The 17,334-nt window shown below is 49.4% G+C and overlaps 1 protein-coding gene across 1 annotated transcript; it reads left to right on the plus strand.

Annotated features, from left to right (window-relative positions):
• Nucleotides 1-14,338: 14,338 nt before the first annotated feature.
• On the plus strand, nucleotides 14,339-15,775 carry LOC123103995 (2-hydroxyisoflavanone dehydratase). Its single transcript, XM_044525704.1, has one exon. It carries the CDS (start codon nucleotides 14,385-14,387, stop codon nucleotides 15,513-15,515), a length of 1,131 nt encoding a protein of 376 aa, XP_044381639.1. The 5' UTR covers nucleotides 14,339-14,384; the 3' UTR covers nucleotides 15,516-15,775.
• Nucleotides 15,776-17,334: the final 1,559 nt, after the last annotated feature.

The following is a 17,334-nucleotide window of genomic DNA, read 5'->3' on the forward strand; positions in this document are numbered from 1 at the left end:
GCTTAGCTGCAGTCCAGTACTCGCCCAAGTTTCAAAAATCCTACCGAGTGATGAGCAAACCTCACACTCGGAGGCTTAGCTGTAGTCCAGTACTCGCCTAAGTTTAAAAAATCCTACTGAGTGATGAGCAAACCTCACACTCAAAGGCTTAGCTGCAGTCCAGTACTCGCCTAAGTTTCAAAAATTCTACCGAATGATGAGCAAACCTCACACTCGGAGGCTTAGCTACAGTCCAGTACTCGCCTAAGTTTCAAAAATCCTACCGAGTGATGAGCAAACCTCACACTCGGAGGCCTAGTTGCAGTCTAGTACTCGCCTAAGTTTCAAAAATCCTACCGAGTACGAGCAAACCTCACACTCGGAGGCTTAGCTGCAGTCTAGGACTCGCCTAAGTACAATGTCCGCTCCATCCCTATCCGCAAGGATGACGAGGTGCAGGTCGACTACAATCCCCTCACGAAGCTACGCTACAAATACAATGTGTGCTCCATCCTTATCCGCAAGGACGGCGAGGTGCAGGTCGACTGGGATATCCCCTTCAGAGTTGCATTTCGAAGGAGAGTCCGAGCGAAGAACAAGTTCTACTCGAAGATGAACGCAAACATATGCAGAAGATAAACCAAGATCGGATAAAGTCTCAAAAGTCTCAAAACAAAGATAAAAGTACTCGGGCATCAGGCCCGAAAGAGTTTAACGGTTACAGAAACCAGTCGGCATTCCGAGGCAAGTTTAAATCTCAAGTTTGTTCATTCGGCAGGAGGAGGGCTCGCAGGCTCGACGAATTCGTCCAAGTCAATTCCATCAGTGATCCGAGTGGCAGCAGCAATGAAAGTCTCCATGAAGGACTGGAAGTCATGCCTTTTGGTGTTGGCAACCTTGATCACCGCCAGCTTATCTTCGCGGGCCTCCTTGCAATGGACTCTTGCCAGCGACAGAGTCACGTCAGCACCGCATCGGGCAGAGGACTTCTTCCATTCCTGCACTCGACCGGGGACCTCGTTGAGTCGAGTCATCAGAGACTCGAGATCATTTTGAAGCGTCGCCCTTGGCCAGAGCGATGAGTCAATGCATGAAACTACCACCTTCAGACGAGCAAGGTAACTTGTAACACTGGCGATGCGGGATTCCAGTCGAAGCACATTCATGGCAGCCTCGTCGCCGACTGGAGAAACGATAGGGTCCAAACCCGTCTCGATCCGTCCAGTCTCCTCGTCAAAGTTTTTGCAGAATTCTGCAGTCAAGGAGTTAGTGAGTCGACTGGACAAGACTAACTTGCAAGCAGTAAAGCAGTCGGATTAAAAGGGGTACCTTCGAGCATAAGAAAGAGCTTCTTGGTGAGAGTTCTCAGATAAGCTTCCAAGTCATTTCTCTTATGAGCCATGGATTCCGGCTTCTCGTTCAGAGCCACCTTATCCTTCTTCAGATGAGTCGCCTCTCGGTTGGATTCAGTGAGAGAGGACTTCAGCTTGCTTACTTCCTCTTCCAGCGCTCCGACTGAAGCCAACTTTTTGTTAGCAAGAGTAGTCTTCTCTTGAGCCTCCTTCTGCGCAGCTGCAAGGTCCAAGTCCTTCTTCTCCAGAGCCAACCTCATTTTCTCTGCAAAATAAGCATTTAGATCAAACAAAAGATCGAAGGGATAATTTAAAAAGACAATCGACATGAGCAGTCGACAGGCAGTTACCTTCCATACCGACAACTTCATCTTGAGCCTTCTTCAAGTTTTGTTGGGCCAGTTCCAGGTCAAGGTTGAGTTGCCTCTGCTTCTCCTCAAATTCGGTGAACTTGGAAATGAGAGTACAAGATTTCTGCAGAGAGTAAAAGACATATCAATTGACAAGATCAAAGATTATTTACTTCTGAGTGAATAAAATTTCAAAGTTTACTCAGACCCCAACCGACTGCCAGCAGTCGACTGCGGTTTCGAGGAGTACACCGAATGTGTGCACTTGGCGTGCCCCCACTGGTTCAGTTTCCACTCGGCCGGTCCGCCCAGGTCGAGTAAAAAAAGTACTCAGACCCCGGCCGACTACCAGCAGCCAACCGCGGTCTCGGGGACTACACCTAGTGGGTGCACTTGGCGTGCCCCCACTAGTTCAGATCCCACTCAGCATGCTCCGCCCAGGTCGAGTGGAAGAAAGGAAAGAGAAAGAAGCACTCAGACCCCAACCGACTGCCCGCAGTCGACTACGGTCTCGAGGACTACACCCAGTGGGTGCACTTAGCGTGCCCCCACTGATTCAGATCCCATTCAACCAGACCGAGTGGAAGAGTGCCAATACTAAAGACACCAAATCACCCAGTGGGTGTACAGATTGTAAGCAGACAACAAGAGATTGTACGAAGGAAAATGTGACGCCCGGGTAATTAAGCTACAGTGACCCTCTGCTAATGATGCCACGTCACCTCGTTTATAGTTGCTAATCTCGAGTTAGTTCAAAAACCGGTTCGAATTTCAAATACAAAATCGAGCAAACAATAAAAGTTTTCAAATATTAAAATTTAAATGTTCGGAGTGAACCAAATAATACATAGGTAATTATGGAGGTGAAACCACAAATTTTATAAAATGTTTAAAGGCTCTAAACTAATTAAAATAGCAGCTATAACAATTAATTAAATGCCTTTTAAAAATAATAATAATACAAACTATTTTAATTAGGTGTCAAACTTTTGGGGCAGTAGAATAAATTATGACATTAAATTAGGAGTTGTATTTATATTTTATAAAACAGAAATTAAAAGAAAATAGATAAAGAAAAGAAAACAGAAAACAAAGCTAAAAAAAGAGAAAGCAACCCCCCCCCCCCACTGGGCTTCGGCCCAGCAGGCCACAACCCCCCACTGGGCCAACCCACCGGCACAACCGGCCACCACTCCCTCTCCTTATCCCCCCACCCCAGAAACCCTAGCCGGTCCACCCACTCCCCCCCCCCCCGCACCACTCGCTCTCGTTTCCCCCCCCCTCCCCCGATCCAGATGGGGATCGGGGCAACCACGCCCCCGTGCCCCCGACGATCCACGCTGGACCTCCTCGCCCCCTCTCCCTCGCGCGACGCCGCCGGAAGCCGCGGCCACGCCACGCGTCGACCGCGCCGCCGACTGGATCGCCTCCCCGTCATCGACCCCGCCCCGCCTCTCCATCGCCGGGCGCCTCCCCTTCCCCCACTTTCCCACTCTCCTCGGGGAGAGGCCCGACCCCGTCGCCCCCGGATTCCGTCGGCCGGAACGCCGCCTCGCCGCCCTCCTCCTCAACGGACCTCGTCGCCGGACTGCCTCCCCGTCGCGCGCCGTCTCCGTCCTCCTCCTCACGCCACGCTGCCACGAACCCTACATCCCCCCCCGTGAGCACCCCCCTTCGCCCCCTCTCCCCTAGGCCGACACGGTCACCGCCTCCCCGTCCGCGGTCGACGCGCTCCGGCGCCGCCCGTTGCGCGCTCGCCGCGCTCCCCTCGACCGCGCCCCTGGACGCCCCCCCGCGCTCACCATGGCCTCGCCCGCGCCTTCCCGGTCCGGCGCCGTGGCCGCTGTTGTGCCCGCCGGCCACGCCCTGCCGTGGCCCGCCTCCCCTCTCGCCTGCAGCCGGCACCCAGCCCGCCTCGCCGGTGCTGGCGCGCGCGCCTGCGGCGGCCGCCCGGGTTCGCCCGTTAGCGGGTGGCGACCGCACCCTGCACCCAACGCCCGCAAGGCCCCATGGGCCACTAACCACGGGGGCCCGCCCCCAGAACGTTAAAAAAAAAGTAAAAAGTATATAAAAATAAATAAAACAGTAATTAAAATAAAAACAAATTTAATTAATTAATTAATTAATTAAGTTAATTAAGTTAATTAAGTTAATTAACCTTAATTAATTAATCTAATTAACATGTTAGCTTAATTAAACAGTGATTAGTTTAACTAAACCCTAATTAACCTAACAGAGTATGACAGGTGGGTCCCACTGGACCCACGCGTAAGTTTGACTTAGTCAACTCTGTTGACTGCTGACATCAGCATGACATCATGCTGACGTCATAAATCCATTTTTCGAATTAATTAAATAATTAATTAAATTCCAGAAATTGATAAAATCTTTAGAAAATCATATCTTTTAATCCGTAACTCGGATTAAATTATTTTCAACATGAAAGTTGCTCAGAACGACGAGACGATTCCGGATACGCAGCCCGTTCGTCCACCACACACCCCTAACATATCAAACACGCAACCTTCCCCCTCCGGTTCATCTGTCTGAAAACACGAAACACCGGGAATACTTTCCCGGATGTTTTCCCCCCTTCACCGGTATCACCTACTACCGTGTTAGGGCACACCGAACACCGCGTATTGCCTTGATATATTTTGTGGTGCTTTGTTTGCTTTGTATTCATTATTTCTTCCCCCTCTTCTCTCCGGTAGACTACGAGACCGACGCTGCTGCTGACCAGTTCGACTACGGAGTTGACGACCCCTCTCTCTTGCCAGAGCAACCAGGCAAGCCCCCCCCCCTTGATCACCAGATATCGCCTATTCTACTCTATACTGCTTGCATTAGAGTAGTGTAGCATGTTACTGCTTTCGTTAATCCTATTCTGATGCATAGCCTGACATTGTCGCTACATCTGTTGATACCTTACCTGCAATCCTAAATGCTTAGTATAGGATGCTAGTTTATCATCATTGGCCCTACATTCTTGTCAGTCTGCCTTGCTATACTATCGGGCCGTGATCACTTGGGAGGTGATCACGGGTATATACTATACATACATACATACTATTCAGATGGTGACTAAAGTCGGGTCAGCTCATTGAGTACCCGCAAGTGATTCTGACGAGGGGGCTGAAAGGACAGGTGGCTCCATCCCGGTAGAGGTGGGCCTGGGTTCTCGACGGCCCTCGACTGTTACTTTGTGGCGGAGCGACAGGGCAGGTTGAGACCACCTAGGAGACAGGTGGGCCTGGCCCTGTTCGGAGTTCGCGGATACTTAACACGCTTAACGAGATCTTGGTATTTGATCTGAGTCGGCTACGAGCCTATACGCACTAACCATCTACGTGGGAGTAGTTATGGGTATCCCGACGTCGTGGTATCAGCCGAAGCACTTCAGACGTCAGTGACGGAGCGGCGCGCGCCGAATTGGACTGGAACGCCACTAGGCTAGGTCTGCTTTCGGCCGCCCTCGCAACGTGCAGGTGTGCTATGGGCGATGGGCCCAGACCCCTGTGCGCTTAGGTTTAGACCGGCGTGCTGGCCTCTCTGTTTTGCCTAGGTGGGGCTGCGACGTGTTGATCTTCCGAGGCCGGGCATGACCCAGGAAAGTGTGTCCGGCCGAATGGGATCGAGCGTGTTGGGTTATGTGGTGCACCCCTGCAGGGAAGTTAATCTATTCGAATAGCCGTGATCTTCGGTAACAGGACGACTTGGAGTTGTACCTTGACCTTATGACAACTAGAACCGGATACTTAATAAAACACACCCTTCCAAGTGCCAGATACAACCGGTGGTCGCTCTACCTCAGGGATATGAGGAGGGGATCGCCGGGTAGGATTATGCTATGAGATGTTACTTGGAGATGCTACTTGGAGGACTTCGACCTACCCTCTTCTGCCTGTTGCAAGACGAAGGTGACCAGAAGCGTAGTCTTCGATAAGACTAGCTATCCCCCTCTTATTCTGGCATTCTGCAGTTCAGTCCACCGATATGGCCCTTTACACATATACCCATGCATATGTAGTGTAGTTCCTTGCTTGCGAGTACTTTGGATGAGTACTCACGGTTGCTTTCTCCCCCCTTTTTTCCCCTTTTCCTTCCTTTCTGGTTGTCGCAACCAGATGCTGGAGCCCTGGAGCCAGACGCCACCGTCGACGACGACCCCTACTACACTGGAGGTGCCTACTACTACGTGCAGGCTGACGACGACGACCAGGAGTAGTTAGGAGGATCCCAGGCAGGAGGCCTGCGCCTCTTTCGATCTGTACCCCAGTTTGTGCTAGCCATCTTATGGCAACTTGTTTAACTTATGTCTGTACTCAGATATTGTTGCTTCCGCTGACTCGTCCATGATCGAGCACTTGTATTCGAGCCCTCGAGGCCCCTGGCTTGTATTATGATGCTTGTATGACTTATTTTATTTGTAGAGTTGTGTTGTGATATCTTCCCGTGAGTCCCTGATCTTGATCGTACACATTTGCGTGCATGATTAGTGTACGATTGAATCGGGGGCGTCACAGAAAATATTCAGGTAGTATATCCTAATAGAACAAGTTCAGTCGGAAGTCAACTTACCTGGACATTGGCTCGGAGAGCCGCGCTGGCATTGTAAGCAGCCTGGCTATTGTCTTGCACCGCCTTCATCCGCTCCATCATTACGCTAGCCTGACGGATAGCCTCTACAGCAGCGTCCGATTGGATTTCTGGAACATGACAGGTAGTGAAGAAGGGGACAGACGGTCCAGATGCAGCAGCTTGGGGCTCCGAGGCATGAGGTTGGATGACTGAAGAAAACACTGGTACAGTCGACGGTGCGGGGCGTTCACTCGACACTCGGACAGCAAAAGTTACAGAGGCTCTACCTGCATCTTCAGGCTGCTGGACTGTTGGTTCTGTCGCCAGTTCCGACTGGGATATCTTGCCAGTTGCTGCTTTCTTGCTCCTTCTGGGCCTTGGTATCACGTCTTCATCATCATCTGGAAGCTCGATAACATTGAGTGGGGCTGGAAAGAAATCAGTCGACCCCAAGTGAATCACCAGAATTTAATCGACCAAATAATCAAGAACAAGATCACGAGAATTGTACCTGGGTTGGAGGTAACCGCGTCTTCCATCTCCTCGTCTCGGTACTGGTGGGTGGAAGTTTCAGAAGTGGCAGCATTGCAAATATCAGCATTCAGTCAGTTACGTTCTGTTACCCAAGTCAACCAAAGGATCAGGCCAGATTGTTACCTAGAGACTGTGGGAATGACCACTTTGATTTTGGGCAAAGCCTTCAGAGGTTTGGAAGATGTGGCCTTCGGTGGTTTCGGCACTGAAGGCAGCGCAGTCTTGGGCTGATTCAATACCTTCTCGGTTGGCACTGGAGAAGACGTCCGAGGGCGCTTTGAAGACTGCCCAGTTGGTGCGGCCACCAGGTCAGGGGTGCTTGCCGGGTCGTGAGCGTGCTTGGACCTCCTTTCTCTGCAAGGAGGCGAGTCAACCCCTTCTTCATCACTTGGGTCGTCACTCTCCTCGTCCTCCTCTGCATCCGAGTGCCACTCGCCACTCTCGCCCCCGGTCGCCTCTCCCTCGACATTTTGCTCCTGCACTCCATTGGGCATTGAGTACATATCAACAAGAGCCTGAAAGACAACGAACAAAAGAAAGACAGTCGACCATCAACAAGATGCTACATAGTAAATCAAGAAGACACTCGACAATGCAGAATCGTACCTGTTCCGGCTGGCGCAAATGGTCGAATGGAACCACCCTCCTAGACCCCCGGGGGTTATCCTTGTTGCCGGTAATACCTCTCAGCCACTGCTCCACCGTGTCCTCACTGACATCCTCCGGGTGGACCCGAGTGGAATCCTCGAGTCCCGAGTACATCCACATCGGATGGTCACGAGCTTGGAGTGGTTGGATGCGTCGACTGAGGAAGACCTCCAGCAGGTCCATACCGGTCACTCCGTCGCGGACGAGTAGGACAACCCGCTCGACCAACACCTTCACCTGCACCTTCTCCTCTGGGATTACTCTCAAGCTGGAGGGCTTCTCCACTCGAGCCATGGAAAAGGGGGGAAGTCCAGTCGACTGGCCCGGAGTCGGCTGGTCCTTGCAGTAGAACCAGGTCGACTGCCAACCCCGGACCGAGTCGGGAAGGATCATAGTTGGGAAAGTGCTTTTGTTCCTCATCTGAATTCCAAGACCCCCGCACATCTGTATCACGTGCGTCCTCTCGTCACTCGGGTTGGCCTTCTTGACGGTCTGAGAGCGACACGTAAATATGTGCTTGAAGAGACCCCAGTGTGGTCGACAACTCAAGAAGTTCTCGCACATGGACACGAAAGCGGCAAGGTACATGATGGTGTTTGGAGAAAAATGGTGGAGTTGAGCCCCAAAGAAGTTCAAGAAATCGCAAAAGAAAGGATGGGGAGGCAAACAAAACCAGCGGTCGACATGAGTGGCAAGGAGAACGCACTCACCCTCCTGCGGCTGCGGCTCAGTCTCGTTCCTCGGGAGGCGCGCCGATTCATGGGGGATCAGTCCCCCCTCAACCAGGTCTTCGATGTCATCTTGGCTGATTGTCGAGCGGATCCAGTCTCCCTGGATCCAGCCAGGCGGCAGGCCGGACCTCGACGAAGATTCGCCCCGGCTGGTCCTCTTCCCATTTGCCTTCGCCGTCGCATTCTTCGCACGCTCCAATGCCACCGTCTTCTCCTTCCCCATGGCAACGGATCGAGTTCGAGCAGGGCGACGACGCCGAGAGCAGAGGCAGATGCGGTGAAGAAAACAGAGGAGGAAGGGGAACAATGAGAACGCACTGTGCGAAAATCCCCGTCCAACGCCTTATATGAGGGCATTTCCGAGTGGCTGACTCGTGGGCCCAGGCGACCCGATCAAATCCCGCAACAGTCGCGTGCGCGATACATGGCAAAAAAAGGTGGTGCGGAGATCGAGGCGGCCTGCCTAATCCTCCCCGATTACTGCGGCCTCCCCCGTCTGGCGCGCTTCCCAAAATTCAAATCCCGTGAAATCCGCAGACAGCAGAGCAACCCGTCAGACGGAAGATTTTTTCCATAACAACACTCGAAGCTCAACAATAAAAGTTCACTCGACAAAACCAAGAGTGGATCAAGGCGACTGAAAAAGCAGTTGAAGTCATCTTGAATGTTCATTCGACCTCTGGACAAGACATTCCTGAAGCGCAAAAGCTGAATCGGAGAGGTTATCAACTCCTTCTCCACTCGGACCCTGAACCATTCGGGGGCTAATGATGAGTTTATGTACCTAGGGTAGGGTCATAGGCCTGACTTAGACACCTTGCCCTAGGACATCACCCTAAAGCCAGAATCATTCAAAGGGTACCATTATCCACTCGACCAGAGACGCTCCACTCGGAAGAATCATTGGCACACGACCGTCGCAGAAGCCACTCGATGAACAGAAGATCTAAAGCCACTCTGCATCAACAACGGTCGAGCATTTACTTATAGGCTTAATTGTCATTTATAGCATTTAATGGCTAGCGTTACCTGTAACGTTCCTCTCTTAATGTACATTAAACCCCTTGTGACGTGGGTTGGCTGGGGTCCTGGCGCACTCTATATAAGCCACCCTCCTCCACTAGCACAACGGTTCACATCTTTGTAAACACACACACACACACACACATAATCCAGTCGACCGCCTCAGGGCACCGAGACGTAGGGTTGTTCCTTCCTACGAGAAGGGCCCGAACTCGTAAAACTCGTGTGTACAACTACTCCATAGCTAGGATCTTGCCTCCTCATATCTACCCCCCATTCTACTGTCAGTCTTAGACCCACGACACTTACCACACCCGATCATCACGTGGTGTCTCAGCACGACGAACTGTAGCAACGGTGCATACTCAGGGAGAACACTTACACCTTGAAATTTAGTGAGAGATCATTTTATAATGCTACTGATGTACTAAGAAAAATAAGATGCATAAAAGATAAACATCACATGCAATCAAAATAAGAGATATGATATGGCCATCATCATCTTGTGCCTTTGATCTCCATCTCCAAAGCACCGTCATGATCACCATCGTCACCGGCTTGACACCTTGATCTCCATCGTAGCATCGTTGTTGTTTCGCCAACTATTGTTTCCACGACTATCGCTACCGCTTAGTGATAAAGTAAAGCAATTACATGTCGATTGCATTTCATACAATAAAGTGACAACCATAAGGCTCCTGCCAGTTGCCGATAACTGTTACAAAACATGATCATCTCATACAAAAATTTATATCTCATCACGTCTTGACCATGTCACATCACAACATGTCCTGCAAAAACAAGTTAGACGTCCTCTACTTTGTAGTTGCAAGTTTTACGTGGCAGCTACGGGTTTCTAGCAAGAACCGTTCTTACCTGCGCATCAAAAACCACAACGATTTTTCGTCAAGTGTGTTGTTTTAACCTTCAACAAGGACCGGCGTAGTCAAACTCAATTCAACTAAAGCTGGAGAAATAGACAGCCGCTAGCCACATGTGTGCGAAGCACGTCGGTAGAACCAGTCTCATGAACGCGGTCATGTAATGTCGGTTGATATGTCTCCAATGTATCTATAATTTTTTATTGCTCCATGCTATATTATCTACTATTTTTGACATTATTGGGCTTTATTATACACTTTTATATTATTTTTGGGACTAACCTATTAACCGGAGGCTCGGCCCAGAATTGCTGTTTTTTGCATATTTTAGGGTTTCGGAGAAAAGGAATATCAAACGGAGTCCAAACGGAATGAAACCTTTGGGAACGTGATTTTTGGAACGAACAAGACCTAGGAGACTTGGACCCTACGTCAAGCAACCAACAGGGAGGCCACGAGGTAGGGGGGCGCGCCTAACCCCCTCCCCCCAAAGGCGCGCCCTCCACCCTCGTGGGCCCCCTGTTGCTCCACCGACGTACTTCTTCCTCCTATATATACCTACGTACCCCCAAACGATCAGATACGGAGCCAAAACCCTAATTCCACCGCCATAACTTTCTGTATCCACGAGATCCCATCTTGGGGCCTGTTCCGGAGCTCCGCCGGAGGGGGCATCGATCACAGAGGGCTTCTACATCAACACCATAGCCTCTCCGATGAAGTGTGAGTAGTTTACCTCAGACCTACGTGTCCATAGTTATTAGCTAAATGGCTTCTTCTCTCTTTTTGGATCTCAATACAAAGTTCCCCCCCTCCCTTGTGGAGATCTATTCGATGTAATCTTCTTTTGCGGTGTATTTATTGAGACCGATGAATTGTGGGTTTATGATCAAGTTTATCTATGAACAATATTTGAATCTTCTCTGAATTCTTTTATGTATGATTGGTTATCTTTGCAAGTCTCTTCGAATTATCAGTTTGATTTGGCCTACTAGATTGATCTTTCTTGCAATGGGAGAAGTGCTTACCTTTGAGTTCAATCTTGCGGTGTCCTTTCCCAATGACAGTAGGGGGCAGCAAGGCACGTGTTGTATTGTTGCCATCGAGGATAACAAGATGGAGTTTTTATCATATTGCATGAATTTATCCCTCTGCATCATGTCATCTTGCTTAAAGCGTTACTCTGTTCTCTTGAACTTAATACTCTAGATGCATGCTGGATAGCGGTCGATGTATGGAGTAATAGTAGTAGATGCAGGCAGGAGTCGGTCTACTTGTCTTGGACGTGATGCCTATATACATGATCATACCTAGATATTCTCATAACTATGCTCAATTCTATCAATTGCTCAACAGTAATTTGTTCACCCACCGTAAAATACTTATGCTCTTGAGAGAAGCCACTAGTGAAACCTATAGCCCTCGGGTCTATCTTCATCATATTAATCTTCCAATACTTAGTTATTTTCATTGCTTTTATTTTACTTTGCATCTTTATCATAAAAATACCAAAAATATTATCTTATCATATCTATCAGATCTCACTCTCGTAAGTGACCGTGTAGGGATTGACAACCCCTTATCGCGTTGATTGCGAGGATTTATTTGTTTTGTGTAGGTGTGAGGGACTCGCGCGTAGCCTCCTACTGGATTGATACCTTGGTTCTCAAAAACTGAGGGAAATACTTACGCTACTTTGCTGCACCACCCTTTCCTCTTCAAGGGAAAACCAACGCAGGTGCTCAAGAGGTAGCATCGGTCCGGGATGCTTCATCCAACAATACCGTCGAATCAAAGTAAGACGTTGCTGGTAAGCAGTATGACTATTATCGCCCACAACTCTTTGTGTTCTACTCGTGCATATAACATCTACGCAAAGACCTGGCTCGGATGCCATTGTTGGGGAACGCAGTATTTAAAAAAATTCCTACGATCACGCAATATCTATCTAGGAGATCCATAGCAACGAGAGGGGAGAGTGTGTCCACGTACCCTCGTAGACCGAAAGCAGAAGCGTTTAGTAACGCAGTTGATATAGTCGAACGTCTTCGTGATCCAACCGATCCAAGCACCGAACGTACAGCACCTCTGTGTTCAGCACATGTTCAGCTCGATGACGTCCCTCGTTCTCTTGATCTAGTTGAGGACGAGGGAGAGTTCCATTAGCATGACGGTGTGGTGACGGTGATGATGAAGTTACCGGCGTAGGGCTTCGCCAAAGCACTACGACGATATGATCGAGGTGTGTAATTGTGGAGGGAGGCACCGCACACCCCTAAGAGAAGACTTGGTGTGTCTTTGGGGTGCCCCCCGCCCATGTATATAAAAGGGGGAGGAGAGGTGGCCGGCCCAAGGGGGATGCGCCAGGTGTGGGGAGTCCTACTAGGACTCCCTAGTCCAAGTAGGATTCCCCTCTCCTTTTTCCTTTTTCGGAATAGCAAAGAGGGAAAGAGAGGAGGAGTAGGAGAGGGAAAGGAGGGGCCGCCCCCACCCCTTGTCCAATTCGGATTGGCAAGGGGGGCGCGCGCCACCTCCTTAGCCGGCCCTCTCTCCTCCACTAAGGCCCATGTCTGGCCCATTAACTTCCCGGGGGGTTCCGGTAACCCCCGGTACTCTGAAACTTATCCGATACTTCCCGAAACCATTCCGGTGTCTGAATATATCCTTCCAATATATGAATCTTCACCTCTCGACCATTTCGAGACTCCTCGTCATGTCTGTGATCTCATCCGGGACTCCGAACAAACTTTGGTCATCAAATCACATAACTCATAATACAAATCTTCATCGAACGTTAAGCATGCGGACCCTACGGGTTCGAGAACTATGTAGACATGAACGAGACACATCTCCGGTCAATAACCAATAGCGGAACCTAGATGCTCATATTGGCTCCTACATATTCTACGAAGATCTTTATCGGTCAAACCGCATAACAACATATGTTGTTCCCTTTGTCATCGGTATGTTACTTGCCCGAGATTCGATCGTCGGTATCATCATACCTAGTTCAATCTCGTTACCGTCAAGTCTCTTTACTCGCTTCGTAATGTGTCATCCGTGGCTAACTCATTAGACACATTGCTTGCAAGGCTCATAGTGATGTGCATTACCGAGAGGGCCCAGAGACCTCTCCGATACACAGAGTGACAAATCCTAATCTCGATCTATGCCAACTCAACAAACACCATCGGAGGCACCTGTAGAGCATATTTATAATCACCCAGTTATGTTGTGACGTTTGATAGCACACAAGGTGTTCCTTCGGTATTCAGGAGTTGCATAATATCATAGTCAGAGGAACATATAAGTCATGAAGAAAGCAATAGCAATAAAACTAAATGATCCTTATGCTAAGCTAACGGATGGGTCTTGTCCATCACATCATTCTCTAATAATGTGATCCCGTTCATCAAATGACAACACATGTCTATGGTCAGGAAACTTAACCATCTTTGATTAACGAGCTAGTCTAGTAGAGACATACTAGAAACACTTTGTTGTCTATGTATTCACACATATACTAGCTTTTCGGTTAATACAATTCTAATATGAATAATAAACATTTATCATGATATAAGGAAATATAAATAACAACTTCATTATTGCTTCTAGAGCATATTTTCTTCATGCAGGGCCATCGATTAGCAAACAAATTACTGCTATCCGGGTCTTTCGGCCTGTTGGATGCGTTTAACATTAAAAGATGTCGGCCTAGTTACTGATGTGCGCCCCTGCCACCTGACACCCTGTGCGGCCGCACAGATCGCACGCCCCTGGTTGACATGGGAACGCGCTGATGCCACAGAGTAATGCTACACGCACGGGCTTGTTTTCACAGGTTCAACGGACTGTGAATAGGCGGCAGTTTTTGATTGAAAATTAGAAGTGAGATGAGGCCACCCTATGAAAAAGAGAAGATTGACAAGTGTTTAGATACCCGTGATGCCCGTATTCCTCCGTGCGTCTAGGATTATCGGATGCTGCACTATAGCGAGGCCACCCTCTGCTGGTCCGTACTCCGTAGCATCTACACGCTCAGATGTGACGTCCCTCATTATTGAGGTCCTAGTAGGAGTACCATTTTTGGTTTGAAAAGTCATGCCCGTTGAGTAGCCAAGCCGTTGCTGTCGGCTGTCGCCCAGGAGCTACAGGCACATGCAGTCCCGTTGAGAAGTCATGCCCGTACGACGTTGAGAAGTCTGCCCCCAGTCATGCATATATGGCTGGTTGATGATACGGCAAGGCACGACCTCGTCACCATTTCACCACACACAGGCTTATCCTGTCGTTCACTTCTCCTCCATGGCCACCAGGAGCGGATCCGCCATCTCGGCTGGCTGGGCAGCGCCCCAGCCTTGCCGACCACTAACCGTACGTCGGAGAAACTTACCCCGACCACCATGCTACTTATCTACCACCTTCCCGCCATGCCCGGGCGTCTGCACGTCTACATCCCGCAAGAACGGGGCTCTGCCGGCGGCTGCCACGGAAGCCGAAACCGAGGGCGAGGTGCTGCTGGAGTCCCCGGGGCACTTCCGCATCTACAAGTGCGGCAAGATGGACCGCCTCAACGAACCCACCGTCTCGCCTGCCGGCCTGGACGAGGCCACCGGCGTCACCTCCAGGGACGTCGTCCTCGACGCCGACACCGGCGTCTCCGTGCGCCTCTACCTCCCCAAGCTCCGAGACCCCTCGGAGAAGCTCCCGGTCCTCGTCTACTTCCACGGCGGCGCCTTCCTCATCGGGTCGGCCGACGACGCCACGTACCACAGCTACGTCAACTCCCTCGCGGCCGCGGCCGGCGTCCTCGTGGTGTCCGCCGACTACCGCCTCGCCCCGGAGCACCCGCTGCCCACGGCCTACGACGACTGCTGGGCCGCGCTCCAGTGGGCGGTGGCGCCGTCGACGCAGGACGAGTGGATCTCCGGGCACGGCGACACGGCCCGCCTCTTCCTGGCGGGCGACAGCGCCGGCGCCAACATCGTGCACGAGATGCTCGTGAGGGCGGCGGTGAACTCCCACCCGAGGATGGAGGGCGCGGTGCTGCTGCACCCGTGGTTCAGCGGGAGCGAGGCGATCGAGGGGGAGCCTCCGGCGGTGCCCATGTTCAACGGGATGATCTGGTCGTACACGTGCCCGGGGACGGTGGGCAGGGCCGACGACCCGAGGATCAACCCGCTGGCGCTCGGCGCGTCGTCGCTGGAGCTGCTGGCGTGCGAGAGGATGCTGGTGTGTGCGGCGGAGAAGGACGTGCTGGCGAGGAGGATCCGCGCGTACTACGACGGCGTGGCCGCGGGCGCGTGCCAGGCGCCGGGCGCCGCGGCGTGGTTCGAGTCGGAGGGCGAGGACCACGACTTCTTCCTCGGGAAGACGGACTGCGAGAGCGCCAAGCAGCTCCTGGATCGCGTCGCGGCGTTCATCGCTGAGGGCTGAGCTGCACCGCGTGATCTGCCGACGTGTATAGTAGCATGCATACACATCCAGGCGGGAGATGACAGTCGGATTGCTTATTTCGCTTGGGTGTGATTCTTGACAAAAAATCGCAACCTAGAGTTCACTGCAAAAACGTCTTCTCTATTTAGTTACAGTAGTAGTACCAAAGAAGGAAGATATTTGAGCCTAAATCTGTTTGGCCAGTAGCCACCACACATTTAAAGAACAAATATGGAATGGTGCCTTTTTAGAGCAAAAGACGTGATCCAAAGGTTTCTCTCAATTTCTTCGAGTTGTCTCTAGCCATAAGTTTGTTATATGAGACAAAAGCAAAAGAAAAACCACACTCGATCGGAGGCAAGTTATCTTTTTCTGGACTTTTCTGTTGTAACTATTGCTTCCTACCTGTCTTAATATAAGGGTGCGTAGATTTCTTGTGGGTTCTAAAAAAAGAGACCTAGCTACTGCAAACAACATATTTAATAATGAAGACAACACAACAAATCTAGATTGTATAACAGCACGCACCACCAAGAGTTAATGAGAAATGACCATACATGCTTTTAAAATAAACCCTTTTAGGACCTATTCAATGCACATGATTAGATAAAAGCAAGAACAGAAAACACATTGGATTGTAATGCCATAGCTACTCAAATCCTAAGGAATTTGGTTATCTATGATATTTTTTTACTACACATCGTAAAAAACAAATGATTATCCATGGGAGGCTTGAGTAGATGGATTTATTTAATGAAACAAACATAATCCAAATGAACACTAGCAGACATTCTGATGAGACTCAACCCTACAAAATCAGACAATCCACATAGGAAAATTGTCCAAGAATTATATTCCTTAAAGTTCCTATGATAATTGTTTTAACCAAAGGAGCATAGTTTTGTCGCCATGGAATGGAATGGTTACAACTTGATATTTCGTATGGAAGGCATAATTGTTCTAGTTAAAAGTGTGTTCTAACTATTGCTTACTCAGTGGTATGGAACTAGTGAAATGAGAGAGAGGAGTCAATTGGTTCGACCATTTTCAGTAGCTGAAAGGTTATCAGTTAGTCCCTCATACTGGCTATTTTCCCTAGTTATCCAGCTCACTCGACTCCATTTTGGGGCATTCTCCAATCAATCATTGGGATAACAGAAAATTTAGAATCATTCCATTCCATTTGGTCCCCAACCAAACAGCGACTTAAACTTAAATGGTCCATCCATGTATCCATCATATGATATTTTATTAAGTCTCAATTGATTTTAATAAGTACAACTTCAGTTTAGTGAAAACTGTATGTTGCAAATTTGCACCCAGTTGTATTTTATTATAAAAGAGCAAGTTACACCTTTTTATACTGACCCGAGTTTTGAGAAAACCTAAATCAACTGAAACTCATCAAAATCAAAACTTAAAGTATTAAACGGTACAAGTACAATACCATGTTTTTTACATTAATTGTGTTTTATTTCCTTTAATATCAAAGAAAAACATGCAATATTTCATCATTAAAATGTTGCGAGCTGTTGAACACTATTTCTAGATATTTAAGTTGATAACTAAAAATATATAACTCACATTTTGTAGGCACACGGTAGGGGTGGAATAACAGACAACTCGGCTCATGGAGGGTTTAACGAGCTAAAAACCTTGATCGACTCTGCTTGATTGATGATCGTTGAGCTCCTAAGCACTCGTGAACGTTCATTCTATAGGCATTACCATAAACGTCTAACAGAAATCCAAATTCTTTAACAACATTGACCACAAAACTAGGTGCTAGAGTTTGGAACTAAGTAGATGCTTGCTCAAC

The sequence above is a fragment of the Triticum aestivum genome, chromosome 5A (assembly GCF_018294505.1).
Source record: "Triticum aestivum cultivar Chinese Spring chromosome 5A, IWGSC CS RefSeq v2.1, whole genome shotgun sequence".
Lineage (NCBI taxonomy): Eukaryota > Viridiplantae > Streptophyta > Magnoliopsida > Poales > Poaceae > Triticum > Triticum aestivum.

Excerpts from the sequence above, each read along its gene's own strand:
- LOC123103995 (XM_044525704.1), top strand. The coding sequence starts at position 14,385 with ATGGCCACCAGGAGCGGATCCGCCATCTCGGCTGGCTGGGCAGCGCCC.